At 39.7% G+C, this 15109-nt stretch overlaps 3 protein-coding genes across 3 annotated transcripts; all 3 read right to left on the minus strand.

Moving 5' to 3' along the window:
• Positions 1-366: 366 nt before the first annotated feature.
• Positions 367-7140, minus strand: LOC144528425 (antigen peptide transporter 2-like). Its single transcript, XM_078266979.1, has 11 exons — positions 6546-7140; positions 5832-5946; positions 5603-5733; positions 5187-5392; positions 4650-4847; positions 4408-4536; positions 3911-4099; positions 3550-3723; positions 2661-2820; positions 2285-2421; positions 367-1393 (listed from the first exon to the last, which is right to left on the minus strand). The coding sequence occupies exons 1-11, from the start codon at positions 7123-7125 to the stop codon at positions 1187-1189; spliced, it is 2226 nt and encodes a 741-aa protein (XP_078123105.1). The 5' UTR covers positions 7126-7140; the 3' UTR covers positions 367-1186.
• A 241-nt stretch (positions 7141-7381) lies between these two features.
• LOC144528432 (proteasome subunit beta type-9) lies at positions 7382-11467 on the minus strand. Its single transcript, XM_078266984.1, has 6 exons — positions 11189-11467; positions 10883-10950; positions 10386-10517; positions 9313-9442; positions 8673-8814; positions 7382-8490 (listed from the first exon to the last, which is right to left on the minus strand). Exons 1-6 carry the CDS (start codon positions 11237-11239, stop codon positions 8363-8365), a joined length of 651 nt encoding a protein of 216 aa, XP_078123110.1. The 5' UTR covers positions 11240-11467; the 3' UTR covers positions 7382-8362.
• Positions 11468-11771: 304 nt separating this feature from the next.
• Positions 11772-15092, minus strand: LOC144528431 (proteasome subunit beta type-6-B like protein). Its single transcript, XM_078266983.1, has 6 exons — positions 15006-15092; positions 14477-14547; positions 13566-13697; positions 13002-13131; positions 12773-12917; positions 11772-12274 (listed from the first exon to the last, which is right to left on the minus strand). Exons 1-6 carry the CDS (start codon positions 15051-15053, stop codon positions 12147-12149), a joined length of 654 nt encoding a protein of 217 aa, XP_078123109.1. The 5' UTR covers positions 15054-15092; the 3' UTR covers positions 11772-12146.
• Positions 15093-15109: the final 17 nt, after the last annotated feature.

Genomic DNA, 15109 nt, shown 5'->3' on the forward strand with positions numbered 1-15109 from the left:
ACATCTTGACAAAATCGTGACATGCTGTGTGTTGTATAAGCCGAGCCTCATCTTTCTCGATAGAGGGGGTTGGTGTTTTGACATAATGCCGCATATCACTTCACTGTACCTTTGGTGTTTATGACACATATCACCAGGCAACTTCCCATAAAGCCTCACTGACAGAAAGAAAACATGTTGGTAGTCAGGGACTTCCCAGGGCGGCTCAAACAATAAAAACCAACCCCCACCATACGAAGCTTTGATGCACTGCATCAATGTGCAGTCAAGTGACTTAACCAGAATATAATAGACACAACAGACACTGATATGTGATTAGAAAAACTCAAAGGCCTCTGACGTCTAACACATTCACAACATGCTCAGTAATATTTGAGTAGTTTAATTTCAGTCATTTTTAAGTGATGTCTTTGCATCCCACAGTACTGTATGAATCTCACCAAGCCAACTGGGCCTGTATTAAACTCACACACACTCTGAATTCTCACAGTGGAAATAAAAGCTAAACTACATGCAAATCCTTGCATACAACATAAAATATTGCTCTTTAATTGCATTTTAATTTGTCCTTTGAATGTGTTTGGTGAAAAGACTTAATAAATATGTGGCACAAGGCTTGAAAAACCTAACTGAAAACATTCAGATCTGGTTTTCACGTTCTAGCAGGGATCAACTGAGGTAATTGTCTATGATCTAAAATGTTAGATGCTGTTGATCAATCTTTTATTTGGGACATACCCATGAGGCAACCTTTGCCCCCTCTGATCATAAATTAAGGTTTACGGCATCAAATGTGTGCTGTCAAACTTGTATTCATCGTTACCAAAAACAAGGACATGAAATGGGAAAAAATAAAAAATAAATAAATATATATAGGACATATATCCATCCATCATCATGGAATGTTTTTTTTACAATATCTAATGTAATTCCAACCGTCAGCAAAATAAATAAGAACAGGAGTATACTTCTAAACTTAAGAAGGTGCTTTTTAGCACATGTTACAGAATACATACATTTCTGGAAAAAAACAAACATTCATCCATATTCTTTCAAAAATATTTACATAAACTCCAGCTTCCATTTTTATGAGGTTAGCTGCTGTTGGTCCTGTGGTGCAGCACAGCAGAACATTTCTCCCACAGAAAACATCGCGCTGCAGCATCAGCTCAGTAACAGCAGCGTGTCACTGTGGTGAGTTTCCCTCGGTGAAGAGCTGCTCTCTCAGTTTGTAGTAGCTCCCCTTCCTGTCCATCAGCTCCTGGTGAGTCCCTCGCTCCTCAACTCTGCCGTCACCGATCACAACGATCTGATCTGCCCTCTCGATGGTCTTCAGCTTGTGAGCAATCACCAGCAGGGTCTGGTTGAGACAACTAGCCATGGCCTGCTGAATCTGTCAAATTTACAATTTTTTTTATTTCAGAAGAATCATTAAGATTTCATTTTGATATGTAAAGGGATATATAAAAGAAGAAAAGAGTAAACAAGGAGTTACATAATTTCACCAGACCTACATATGCAGCTTCAGTAGCTCGTTTAGAAACATATAAATACTGTAGTGCTCATTTGAAGGACTAAAATTGCAAAAATGAAGGACGCAACACATTTACTGAGATTGAATATGACTGTCAGTACACAGAGCATGCATGCAAGACTAGTGACCAAGAAGTCAACAAACGGGCGTAATTATGTCACTTATCAGATGGATTATATCACATTTCTTCAAGATTGGTCATAAAATACTGTATATAGTTTGTTGTTCGACTTTTCTATTAAGCAGTGAAAGACAATTGGCCTGCACAATTCCTCTGTAACTATCCCACATGTAGGCCTAATTCGGCAATATCAATGTTGACATGTAGCCTAAATGCTTTGGAGCTAGGTGGACACACTTTTAAAGGAAGCACAGCACATTAATCTTTTCTGAAGCAAGTTTTGTTTCTTCTTGAGCTCTACATAATAAAAACATGGTAATTTCATTTGTGTTCATCAGGTCTTGATTATCCTCCTGGAAACTCTAATGAAAGCATGCACTTTATATTGCTTGGTTTTATTAGAGCAATTCTCAATTCTTGATTAAGCAATGAATGATATGTGAGCACATGTTTACACGTGTGCAGCACATCCTTTATTTATTAAATACTAACACCTATTTTTGAGGCCACAGGTGAACACCTGCAGACAACCATTCAGAATGTATTCCCCTCTGGTGATAAAGAGTCTTCAGGTCATCATCCACATTTAACTCACTATTCCACTGTGTTAAAAGTTATGACTTAATTACCTTAGTTTCACTCTCTGAGTCCAGAGAGCTGGTTATTTCATCCAGAATGAGGACCTGTGGCTGTCTGACCAGAGCTCGAGCAATGGCGATCCTCTGCTTCTGGCTCTCAGATAACTGGCCGCCACGCTCACCCACCTCTGAGAAATGGATATTATAAAATCATAACAGATTGGTGTTCAAGGTATGATGCAGAAAGATACGAGGAATTCAAAACTCAAGTACTAGTGGTATGATGAGCACCAACCCCCTAAAAGACCCAAAGTCCTAAATATAATAAATGTTCCAGATAACTAAATAAAAAGTAAAACATATTGTAAAGCAGGTTTCTATACAGGCATTCAGACATGTAAAACAGCACAAAGGGTAAAAACTTTACCTGTATCGTAGCCTTTTTCCAGCTGCTTAATAAAGTCATGGGCGTTGGCTTTGCGTGCCGCTTCCTGGATCTCATCCAATGAGCATTCATCAAGCCCGTAGGCGATGTTGTCTCTGATGGAGCCGGAGAAGAGCACAGGCCCCTGGCTCACCACTGCAATCTGTTAAACACACTCTCATCAGCTTGACTGAATGAATAACTCATGTTATACATATAAAAGCAAAATGAACACTCAAATCTTTGGACACATTTAGATATATAATGAATATAATACAACTACTACTAATAGCTTGATGGTCTTAATTAAATAATATTATTATCTCACTGATAAGCTCCCAAAGAAAAGCCATGAACAATATGCATTTATCTACTGTGTATACCCCATACTGTAAGAAAAACATCCGTAGAAAAACCGATAATTTCCTGGCAAAAAATTACCAGTACCTTTTCTGTTAAGTTTACGGACATTCCTGTTAATCCAAAAAACTTCTGTAAACTTACAGTATATGCTCTGTACCTTTAACGGACATTTCTGTTAAAACAAAAAATCTAAATATGGAAAAACACCTGTGAAAAATCATTACAGAAAATTCCTTCATATTAACACAGTATATTAGCCCAGATTCCAATGGATTTTCTAACAGTGTAAGTTCTTCCAGTAAGTCAGGGCCATCATCACCATCAGGCCCATTACTCAATAAGTAATGGTCGTGGTTAAACTACATTCTGGTCTAAATTGTCTAAAATTGTTATCTATGCTGCTTTCAACATAGATTTCTCCCCGTAGGACTGTTTGACTATTTGAAAAACAATTTAAACACAGATAACAGACGAGAGCGGAAGAAGAGAGTGGTGTGCATCATCCGAAAAAGCAGTAACGATTAATTACCTTCTTGTGGAGGAAACGGTGGTCATAGGATTTCAGTGGTTCATTGTCCAATAGAATTTCTCCACTCTGCTCATCATAGAATCGCTCAAGCAGACTCACACAGGTGCTTTTTCCTTTTCCAGATGGACCCACCAGTGCCGTCATCTGACCTGACTTCAGCTCCAAAGAAAAGTCCTGAAACAAGAAGATAACAATGAACACAGAAAATTGAGTGTCTATAGTTACAATACATATATAGTTTATAGGTAGCTGTAAATACTTGGGAGGATACTTGGGAGGGAACACCTGTTAAAGTTTGTTTCATGAAATGTCCAAATTCAAACAGAGAATTACTCTTGTCAACCTGCCGGTCAGACCTCACCTGCAGCACTGTTTTGTTTGGGGACGCAGGATAGGCAAAATTGAGATGGCGGAAGCTGACGTGTCCCGTCAGCTGATCAGGTTTGAGTGTTCCCTCCGTGCTGACCTGAGGTTTTCGGTCCAAGTACTCAAACACTTTCCCAGCAGCTCCTACCGAGTTCAGCATGTCGCCAAAGATGTAGGCGAGTGTCTGGAAGATGGCAGTCATAAAACTGATTACTTAATAACACATGTTTTCATTTATAGAGTCAGAGTTGCAGTATGTTAAATGGAAATATTTTTGCAAGCACTCATGTGTTTAGAAAAGTGTGACAGACACGGTATGTCTGTTTGCTTAAAAGCTATGAGTCAATGGGATATCCTTCCTGAGAACATGAAAGCTCCGTACTTTACTCTTCTTTTGAAAGCAATCTCAAAATATTTCTTTCTTCTTTCTATTATCTTTTAACAATGAGTAAAGTGTATGTGTGTGCTTATTAAAACCCAGCAGTTGCATACCCTGATGTTGTCTCCGAGGTCTGATTGGTAGAGAATGAAGGAAACCAGGTTGCCAGTTGTCATCTGTCCACTCCGGATGAACAGCCTGCCGTAGTATAACATACATACCTGCATGCCCAACCCTGTCATCTATAGACACACATGCACACACCGGGGAAAAAACTGTTAAATGGGATTATAAACAATGATATGACAACACTAGGCTCCACGAATTAACAAAAACAAAATTACAAACTTCTCACCCTTCGTGCGAGTAGGTAAACAGCCGTGACAGTGTCCCGACGGGTCTTGATATTGTGTGTGTCCATCAAGCGGTCATCATAGCGACGGGCCTCATGTTTCTCTGTGTTAAAGCTCCGGACCACATGAATACCAGACAATACCTCATTCGCGACTTCGTTTGCCAGGGCCATTGAGTCCTGCACTGCCAGGGTTAGCCGCTGAGGAAGGAATAAAAAGGACAATTCTTTTATATTTCTATCTTACTACCTCAGCTAATTTTTTATATAAGTAAGGGTAAACCCGAGCCCTGTACATTGGGGGCAGGAAAAAAAACATTTTAATCTGATTAAAGGTCTAAAAAAAACTATTGGCATTAGAGTCACAGAAGATAGGCACAACCATTTTTTTAATATTGGTTTTCTCTTTCTGAGCGCCATTTGACTTTTGAAAGACATAAGGATCTATATGCAAAATCACTTTAAATGAAGGATTAAAATAGTTTCTTGGTAATGGATAACATATATACTGTATATAATAATATATAATCTGCCTTTTACCTGGTAGTGTGTGTCATAGATGTTCTGAATGAGGCCAGTGATAGGCGTCTCCATTAATACGAGGAATGTGAGCTTCCATGAAAGATTCATCATCAGGGAGATCATGCCCAGTGTCTTGATGAATGTCCTCAGCAGCACATTGACGTTCAGAGCCACTGTTCTTCCCATCAAGGTGGTGTCTTTAGACAACCTGGAAGTGATTTCACCTACACAAAAAAATGAATAGAAATGATCATCTGTCCAGTATGTCTTGTCCTGTTACATCCTCGTATGTCCTGCTATAATCTGTCCTTTTTTAGTTTATCTTCTATTGTCTTGTTCTGTATTGTTGTTTAGTTTGATCTATATTGTCCAATCTGACCCTCCTTTTCATTATGAATACAGTGTATTTGCATGATATATAATAAGAGCCTTACCTGTCTTTGTGGTCTCAAAGAATCCAATTTCCTGTTTGGTCAAAGCCCCAAACAGCTTGACTTTCACTCTGCATGTGTAGCCACTGATGGCACAAAGTAGGAGACCCCCTCTGCAGCCTGCACTTACAGAGCTGATAAATCAATCAAAGAGAGAGTCAGTTAGATAGTAGCTGTCAGCCACAGACACATGCTGGAGGATGAATGTGAAGGTAAAAACATTACCCCATACCTTCCCAGAGAGTACAGGCCCATGAAGAGGAGCGCAGATATGAATTCATTTGGTTGGTACTGACTGCTGAGGATGTCAATGACTCTCCCAGTGTAGAACGGGATGAACATTTCACCTGAGAAGAGACACACACACACACACACACACAGGTACATAATCAGACACACACAGAGAGATGAAAATACATCAGCCATGAATATCAACATATGGTTGTCATCATTGTGAATGTGGTCCTGTGTATCCCAAGAGCAGAGTAGCAACTCTTCCAAGATTAGCTAGATAGATAGATAGATAGATAGATAGATAGATAGATGGATAGATAGATAGATCTGTATTGTCGTTGTGCTCATGTAGAGTACAATGGCAATCTGTTTAGCAGCTCTTCAGCAGTGTGCATACAAAAATAATAAATAGAACAAAGTTAAAATAAACAGAACAAAGACAAAGACAAATAGAGATATGAATAAAAGCAAAATATGTACATGTTTCTTAAATAGCAAAACACAAGTAAAGCAACTATTTTAAGGCTGGAGTTTGTATTCTAACACTGAGACTCAAATGTAAAAAGAAAAATACAAATAATGAACTTGGCAGTGCTTTCAATTGTGTTGTTGATAATTGACCATAATGAATCTTCCATTTCCTTACCATCTATTTACTACTGAATTCATCATCATCATCATCATCATCATCATCATCCTCTGCTGTACTTACACAAAACAGCCAGCGTCAGGAACACAAGCCCTCCAAGCAGCAGCAGATAGTCGGGTTTGTACAGGTAGAGGACTCTCATAAACAGCACTCTGGCTTTCTGCTTCTTCTCTTTACCGGCGGCCGCATCGTCGGTGTCCGGGATGATGATTTCCCAAAACAGTGCACCGGCCAGCGACGCTCCGGTACATATCAGCCAGCAGCGCATATCCGCCAACATGCCACATTGTGTCTCCTCATGGTAGAGAGCTTTGGCTCCGGTCTCAAACACCGCGGGCAGCAGACTGTGGGCCGTTATAACACGAATCAGCAACGGGCTGAGGTCTCCGAGGATGAGCAGAGTTACAGCAGTGAGTGCCAAACACCGGAGAGCCGCAGAAACCCAGAGACGCGCAAGATGTCCAAACACGCTGTGCGTCACTACACATCCCGATGCGTAAAACAAGGAAAGGTCGACGCAAACTGCTAAAATTAAAGCAACTGTTCTGCGGGTTACTGAAGTTGTATTGCCTGCCATTTCACAGCAACACTCGTCCTCGTATGACCTGCTCTGTCGCAGCGAGACCAGTGTTGTAGTTTTCATCCACTTTCAGTTTCGTTTTCTGGCAGGACCAGGGGTTTCCCTGAACCGCACAGAACAACTTTGAATTAGGACAATTCAGGAGTCCTAAACTGAGAGGTTACACATGTGAATCCCTCAGTTTAAGAATTATTTGTAACGTCATCATCTTGTTCTTCCTTCTAACTAACCACCTGGATGAAAACTGCAGTTATAACATCAGGTGTCAGCATTCTCATAAAAAACAGCGTAGTTCATTGTAAAGTGAGAAACCAAAAAGTGAATCTTTCAACACATGGCCTTTAATTTATTTAAATTTCCCACAATTGACATTAAATCATGTTTTGATATGCTATGTTAGTGTATATTCAAAATGTATGTCAATTTATTCATGCTTTTAATTATGTTCAGGCAAATCCTGTAGGCAGGTGACAAATCAATAAGCATCTTAATCTAAAAACACTTAATCTAAAAAAAAAAAAGGGTGACAATCTTCTGGTTGTGCAACAAATTTGACTTTCACTTTTTGCTGATATGTTGTCAGACTGAATACCTGACAGACAACAGCTGCTGCTGCTGTTAGAGAAGGTGTGGGGGTGTTTCTGTGGGACCTGCAAGGATAAAGGAATGTCAGGGGTTATCATAGACTGTTAATATACAGTCTATGGGGGTTCTCCAGGTTTTGTGAAAGGAAGGTGCATTTACTTTCATTTACTTTGCCATTCAGGACCATTAAAACACAAACTGAAGCCGTATGGACTGAAAAATGAGTCTTGCATCAAGTTTAAGAGAAGGAAGTGACCTGATGGCTAGAGACCATTTGACAGACACAGGGGCAATTTCCACATCTACCTCTGTAGAGCTGTCCTGAACTTGGTGAAGGGACAGAGCTAACAAAATGTTTTCTGTCATCCTTCTGGTGAGATAACCTTCTTCTTTGTTATATTTCAAAGTCCCTAATGATGAGCCACAAACGTAATCAGCTTTATCTGATGATCTGAGGGAGTGAGCAGCTTTTAAATTACAGTATACACACACACCAAGGCTACCTAATATTACACTTAGAACAATAGAACAATGCATTTTCGTAAATAGAATTATTAGTCAAAGTATTCTTAATTTTTAGGTTATAAGCTGTATTAGTTGACAGCTGAACCAAAAAGCATGTGCAGTAATGACTATTGGGAGCAAAACAAATACCTAATTGTAACCTGCACAACAGTGGCTTAGCAAAATAGGGATGAAATAAACTACATGTGTATCACTGATCAAAGAAGGTTGGTAAGTCATTCCCTAGAATGACTTTCTCCTCTGTGCCGTGTTCATCAATGGAGACAATATAGGCCACGCCGCCACTGGAGCCATCACGATTCATTGCCAAAGAGAGAGCTACAAGAGAGAGAAAGACAACGAGAGAAGGGCTGAGAAAGGTGAGGAAAGTTCTAAAAAAATACTTTATAGAACATACAATTATAGAATAGTTAGCTATTCAGCAGCTAGTACAAGAGTCAGCAAAGGTCTGGTTTCTCTTTCATCATCCCACAATATGTCTGACCAAAAAAAACACTTACTGTTGACAACAAACTGCTGGCACTCCTCCTTGTTCATGCCCTTACGATATTCAGCATCAACAAACCCATAAACATATGAGCTGCCAGAGCCACCGACTGCAAAAGGTTGCCTTGTCAGGAGACCATTCAGGGTTGCAAACACCTGGGAGAGGTCAAAGGGCACGGGGACAGATCAGACAAACAGACCATAATGTCATTCATTCTGTATGAACACCAATAACATCAAGTGTGTTTGTTAGAGAAGTTCTTTTATTCAAAGCCTCCAGCAGCAACACGACCACGTCTACAATCTTTTATCAACATCAAGGTCACTTTAGCAGAAGTTAAAGACATTCATTTTGACATTATAAACATTATTTTTCTAATAATCTTTTCAGATGACATAAACAAAAAAAAGAGATGTTCAAGATGCCAGCACTGTCATCTTTAATCTGATTAGGAGCAGTTGTTCTCGAAACATCACCTTGGTGTAATAAATAAGTGGATATTGGAGCCCTACAGTGTGCAAGCTATTTGTTTATTTCATGATCTTCTCACGTTTGGCTCAGCACCTGCCCTTTTTGATTTGGGTGCTCATGCATACTCCTACTTGTAACATTAATTTGCATTCCAGTCTGCAGCCAATAACATGTGTACTGACCTGTCCTTTATCTTTCCTGTCCCAGCCGGCCACGATGAGATGCGCCGACAGCTCCTCCTTGTATTTGTACGAGATGTTCCTCACCAGAGTGGCAGCTGAGCGAACCTGGGGATCCTCGTCTATCTCAAGACTGAAAGAGGAAAACCACTTAGTGTTTGTATGCCTTTGCCAACCAATCAAGTTGCCGTTACATCCATGTCTTTCCAGACTCATATAATATATGACGTGAAGACTTTGAAGGAATTTAAAAAAAAGGTGTATTTTTTTGGCTAAACGTGGATGCTGCACACAGATCTTCAACCTGGCAACCTCTATACAATCACCGCAGTTTCAAGGTGGCACCAAAGATTTAATTCAGTATCATTCTCCCGTTCTGTTCCTGAGTTATGGCGTTGAATAATGGCCAGAACATAATTTTTGCATTATGATGTCACAGTGAAGTTGACCTTTGCTATGTGAAATGTCATCACTTAATCATTTTACCCTATTCGACATTTTGTGTTAAATATTGTCATAATAAGAGTAGGAAATCTTAAGTTATGGTCAAAAACGCATTTTGTGAGGTCACAGTGACCTTGACCTCCGACCAACACAATCTAATCAGTTCATCCAAGAGTTCAGTACGTTTGTGCCAAATTTGAAGAATTTCTCTCCAGGGGTTCCTGAGATAATGCGTTTACAAGAATGGGACGGAGGATGGACAACTGAGAATATAATGCCTCCGGCCACGGTCGGTCACCGGCGCGGAGGCATAAAAACATATTGTAACAATAACAGGATATGGTGTCTCCCATAAAAAGAGAAAGAAAAACACCTTGTGCATTTAACTTTCACTTGCACAGGCTTATATAATACTGATAACTTTACATTTAAGCTGCCAGTAGCTGAAACTTGTTGATGGATGTTAAACTTTTAAAGCCCAAATATTTCACTCAGTTTTTATATTCAGAATTTCTCAGGAACCATCTTTACACCATTAAGGGACACTATTAGCTGAGCAATTATATGAATGCATAAACTGTGTAAAATAGTCCTTGCTCATTGTATGGGCTCTTCTTTGAGTGTGTATTTACCTGTGGACGTCGAGCTGGTAGTTGACCATCTCAGCGATGGTCTGAGCGTCTGCTGCAGAGCCCGACAGAGCACAGTAGATCTTGTCATGGAGGGGAGACAGCTTTTTCATCACCCTGTTCACCACTGAGGACCTGGATGGAGGAATGGAGAGGGAGAGCGTGTGCGATTGTGGGTTTTATATTCTTTATATATATTAGTGTATTTACATCTTAGCATATTCATTTTAGTTTATTTATATATTATCACTATTTAGGCTTATTTCTCTACCCTTCTGGTAAGATGATTAACTTAATTTAATCGTTTATCTGTGCAATGACAATAAAAAATGCATCTAATCTAATCCAAAAAAGCAAGATATTCTGCATGTAAGGAAAGATGAAGAGGTGGGAGGATATCGGGGTCATTATGCGTGATAAACTAAATAATCCCTGGTGTCAACTATGCAGATAGAAGTGGACACTGCAGTGCATGAATACACACGCACGCACGAACTTACCCTGCAGACACTCGAGAATCAGACCCCAGCACGACCCCTCCATCAAACTCTATGGCAATGATGGTCGTCTACGAACACAGATAAAAACAATGGCTATTTATAATCCATTCCACGCACGCACGCATACACACTCACTCACTCACTCACACACACACACACACACACACACACACACACACACACACACACACACACACACACACACACACCTGTCAATTCCGTATTTAACTTAGCCCAATCCACAGGTTTTCAGAACTGCGCACATACAGACCATCAACTGTCTCAAACATTTCAAATTGTACTTACTCCGGTTTTCACCTCCTCAGACAACCACTCGGGCCCCGTTTCTTCCAACATGCTGATGCTCTGCTGAGACTCCGGTAACAACAATGGCCGTATCTGTCTGCCAGGGACGGAAACCGAAAGGTTCAGTCGAGCTGAGCAGTCCCGGTTTTATTTTATAAAGTTTTCTCGTTGTCGAAACTCTTCTTTAAAAATCTAAAACTGTTTCGACGACTTTGATCACACATCAGACGGACTCCATGTTTTCCTGAATTAAATCGAAATTGAAAGTTACATTGTCCCTCCTCTTCAACCAGCTCTTCACCAGTAGGCTATTTCAAACGTTTCAATGAAAAGTGCGCACATTTCAAAATCAGTGAGGATTGTCTATAGCCTTGTCAGGCTAGATTGTCCACTCTGTTTAATTGCGTGGACAACAAAGTCATTCAATTGTCACGACACTAAATAGACTGTATACAGCATGCACTATTACATTTTAAAACCCTTCAAGGATGATGGGGCAAAAACAGTAATTTACAGAACACGTCATGAAAACCCTTTATTTTGAAGCACAGAGGTCAAATAAAGAAAGAGAGAGGAAGAAAGATGAGGTTTTGGAATTTTTAATTTTATATATTTTCACACATTTAAAAAAAACACACAAAACGTCATTTGGACCCAGAAAAAGGCAGAGTGAATCTTAATTATAATGGCAATATTTATCTATTAAGAACTGTAATATAATTTTGTAGTTTGGTATAGATTTTCTGCATCTAAGACGCAAAAGTTTTTACACAACTATTTCCCATTAGTTTCCCATTAGCAGGCAACTAACTTATTTTTCATGTGTCTGACTTGTCCTTTAGGTGTGTGTTTGTATATTCTGTAACACCCCAGTCCTATACAAAACAAATTAGTGATTAAATTGTAGCTCAAGGATTTCAAAGATTTACTTTTTTTTTTTAAATCCCAATTTTATTGGTCACTCATCATGGAACTTAGGCAGCTTCTCACCAGGAACAACCACATGCTCCACCCCGGTCTCTGTGACCACCACCAGGTGAGCCACGCCCCCGCTGACGTTGTCTCTGCCCATGGCCAGAGCAAGAGCTGTGAGCACAGGGACAGAGGAGAGGAGAGGAGGAAGATAGGAACAAAAAGAAAGAGATGAACAATCACAGACATTAAGTTTGTAACATTTATACAACTACAACTACTGAGTCAACAACAATGTTATATTGCAAACCAAAGCTTTCTTGTAATAAAAAAGGTGTAGACAATATACAACACTGCAGATCTTTGAATACTGAATAACCTCCTCTTCTGATTAAAGTCTAAACTCTTCTCACGGAAAATAAATCCAACCTCTCATTTCAGTTTACAACTGAGAAATCTCTGTATGCTGCTGAAGACCGTAAGCGGCATATCATTGTGCAAATCTTTTCTCATTTTCTGCTACATTCCTGTACATAATCATTACGTTTGGGAGAATCACAAACCAATTTCCCCCAAAACACTTTCTCAAATCCGGATATAAACTTCCTGACAAAACAGGTACAAACTTATGTGGTTTGGGTAGACTACGTAAGTAAAATAATACAACAGTACCATTAGTTGCAAACTGTAGGCATTCCTCTTTGCTCATGTTGGGTTTGTATTTGGCGTCGACATAACCGTAGATGTAAGTGCTGCCTGAGCCACCGATGGTAACTGGCTGACTGATTAACATCCCGCCCAGAGACACGACGTACACCTGGAGAAGGATGGAGATTATCAGTAATGCAGCTATATGCTGAAAGGTGGAGAATGTTGGACTGTCTTCACAACCACTACCTACCTGTGGTCCTTTCTTCCTGTCCCAACCTGCTGTGATGAAGCCGGCCTGCAGCTCGTCTTTGTTTTTGTAACACAGTTCTTTTAGCACCGAGGCTGCTGCTATCACCAGTGGAGGGGTCTCCATCTGGACACTATGGATTAGGAGGGAATCGAGAAAGATCACCTTTTTAAGTTTGTGCTGTTAAAAGTAAAATAGACTTTAAATCTAGTATGTGTTTGTGTGTGTGTGTGTGTGTGTGTGTGTGTGTGTGTGTGTGTGTGTGTGTCTGAGACTGTTAAAGCATGCAGGGTATGTGTTAGTTTGCATGCACACAACTGTGTATGTATAACTGTCTTCACCTGGGAGTCATGAAGAGAATGGCTGAATGAAAATAACCCAAATAACCAGTGGGATTAATAAAACCTTATTTCAATGTGATGTAAAAATTAGATGAATATTTCTGTGTGTGTGTGTGTGTGTGTGTGTGTGTGTGTGTGTGTGTGCGTGCGTGCGTGTGTGTGTGTGTGTGTGTGTGTGTGTGTGCGTGCTAATATGTGCCAATGTATTAATGTGAGTGTTTGGCACCTGTGGAAGGACAGGTGGAACTTTGCAGCCTTGGTGACGGCCTGAGCATCTGCGAGTGAGCCAGCCATGCAGCTGAAGATCCGGTCATGAACCTGAATCACCTTGTTGATTGTCTTAGATGATACATATTCCCTGAAAAGAGAGACAAAGAGAGGATGAACATAGCCATAGTGCAGAGAGACTTTTCAGATAACCTACATACATAATTGCAGCTCTGACGGCTCAGAAGTGCGATCATTAAGACAATAAACTCATCATAATATATTAAGGTCCTGCACATGCTTCCAAACCAATAATGTAGTTACGGACTATTCACCATTCAGCCAAATAATACCCTCTCATTCAGGTTAAGATTTCTGAATGTACACTTTTAAATGTCCTTGTTTCCAAAATGTGCTCAGTGTTTCAAACGTAAAAGTACTTAATGAAGACAAATGTCCCCTATAACTGTTATATTTGATGTAGTTTATAATTGGATTATTATTCCTGTCGCATCAATGTGTAAGCAGCATTTTACTGATGTAAGTTGAGCTGGAGTTCATTTTAATTGCTTTATATACCGTTAGGTAGTTTTTACATTACAGTTTATACACCTTTATTCGTTATATTTATAAGCTTACTGTATGTTAATGCATTTATGCAAAATCCTAATTTGTAAAGTAACTATCTGTCAAAAAATGAAAAAAGTACAATAGTTCCCTCTGAATTGTGTAGTAGAAGTGAAAAGTATAGCCTATCCGTATAATACATTGTTCAACACATCAACCTATTTCAGAGTTTTGTTCCTGTGTATCAACTTGAATTTGTAGATTTTTTTTTTTTTTTATCATGAATGTTATAAAGCAGTCCCTGTTCTTTATTAACGTGTTCAACAACAAGGCAACTTCAGTGTAATGTCACAACACCCTCACCCTCCAATGGAAGCCCTGGAATCTGACCCAATCACGACCCCTCCATCAAAAGTAGCAGCCAGGATGGTGGTCTGCGGGAGGAGGAGACAACAGAGTGTGGTTGTTGGTGTGTAGATGTATTAAGCCAAAAAAGTACAACACTAAGTTATACAGCATCACAGACATGTATTATTGCTTATGGCTTCGTGTCCATTCAGCAGACTGAACGAAGCTATGAATTCTGGGATTTAGAGTTCTGAGAAGGAATTGTTTTTAAGAGGATATTAACTGAAAATGAAAGTGTAGCCAGTCGATACTTTTATAGAAATGTAAAAATTAAACTTCAGAGCTAACATGTAACCAATATAGGCCTACTGATAATAAAACACACGAAATGTCCAGTCGATGTCTTTTCACTTTGTGTCTGGTTACTATTCACGTACATCATCACCTGTTCATCCGCGAAATCAGTTATCGATCAGTTTTCGCTTAATATCTTTGGTGCTGCTTCAGTAGATAAATATAAGTGAACCGGTGCGGATTTACTCACCCCTGTGCTGACTCCTTTGACTTGTGAGTCCATGCAGCGTTTCTCCATTTTCACTCCAAAACCGAAAGAGAAGAAGGAGAGGCGACGCTCAGAACAGCGACCTC

This window comes from Sander vitreus, chromosome 14 (genome assembly GCF_031162955.1).
Source record: "Sander vitreus isolate 19-12246 chromosome 14, sanVit1, whole genome shotgun sequence".
Lineage (NCBI taxonomy): Eukaryota > Metazoa > Chordata > Actinopteri > Perciformes > Percidae > Sander > Sander vitreus.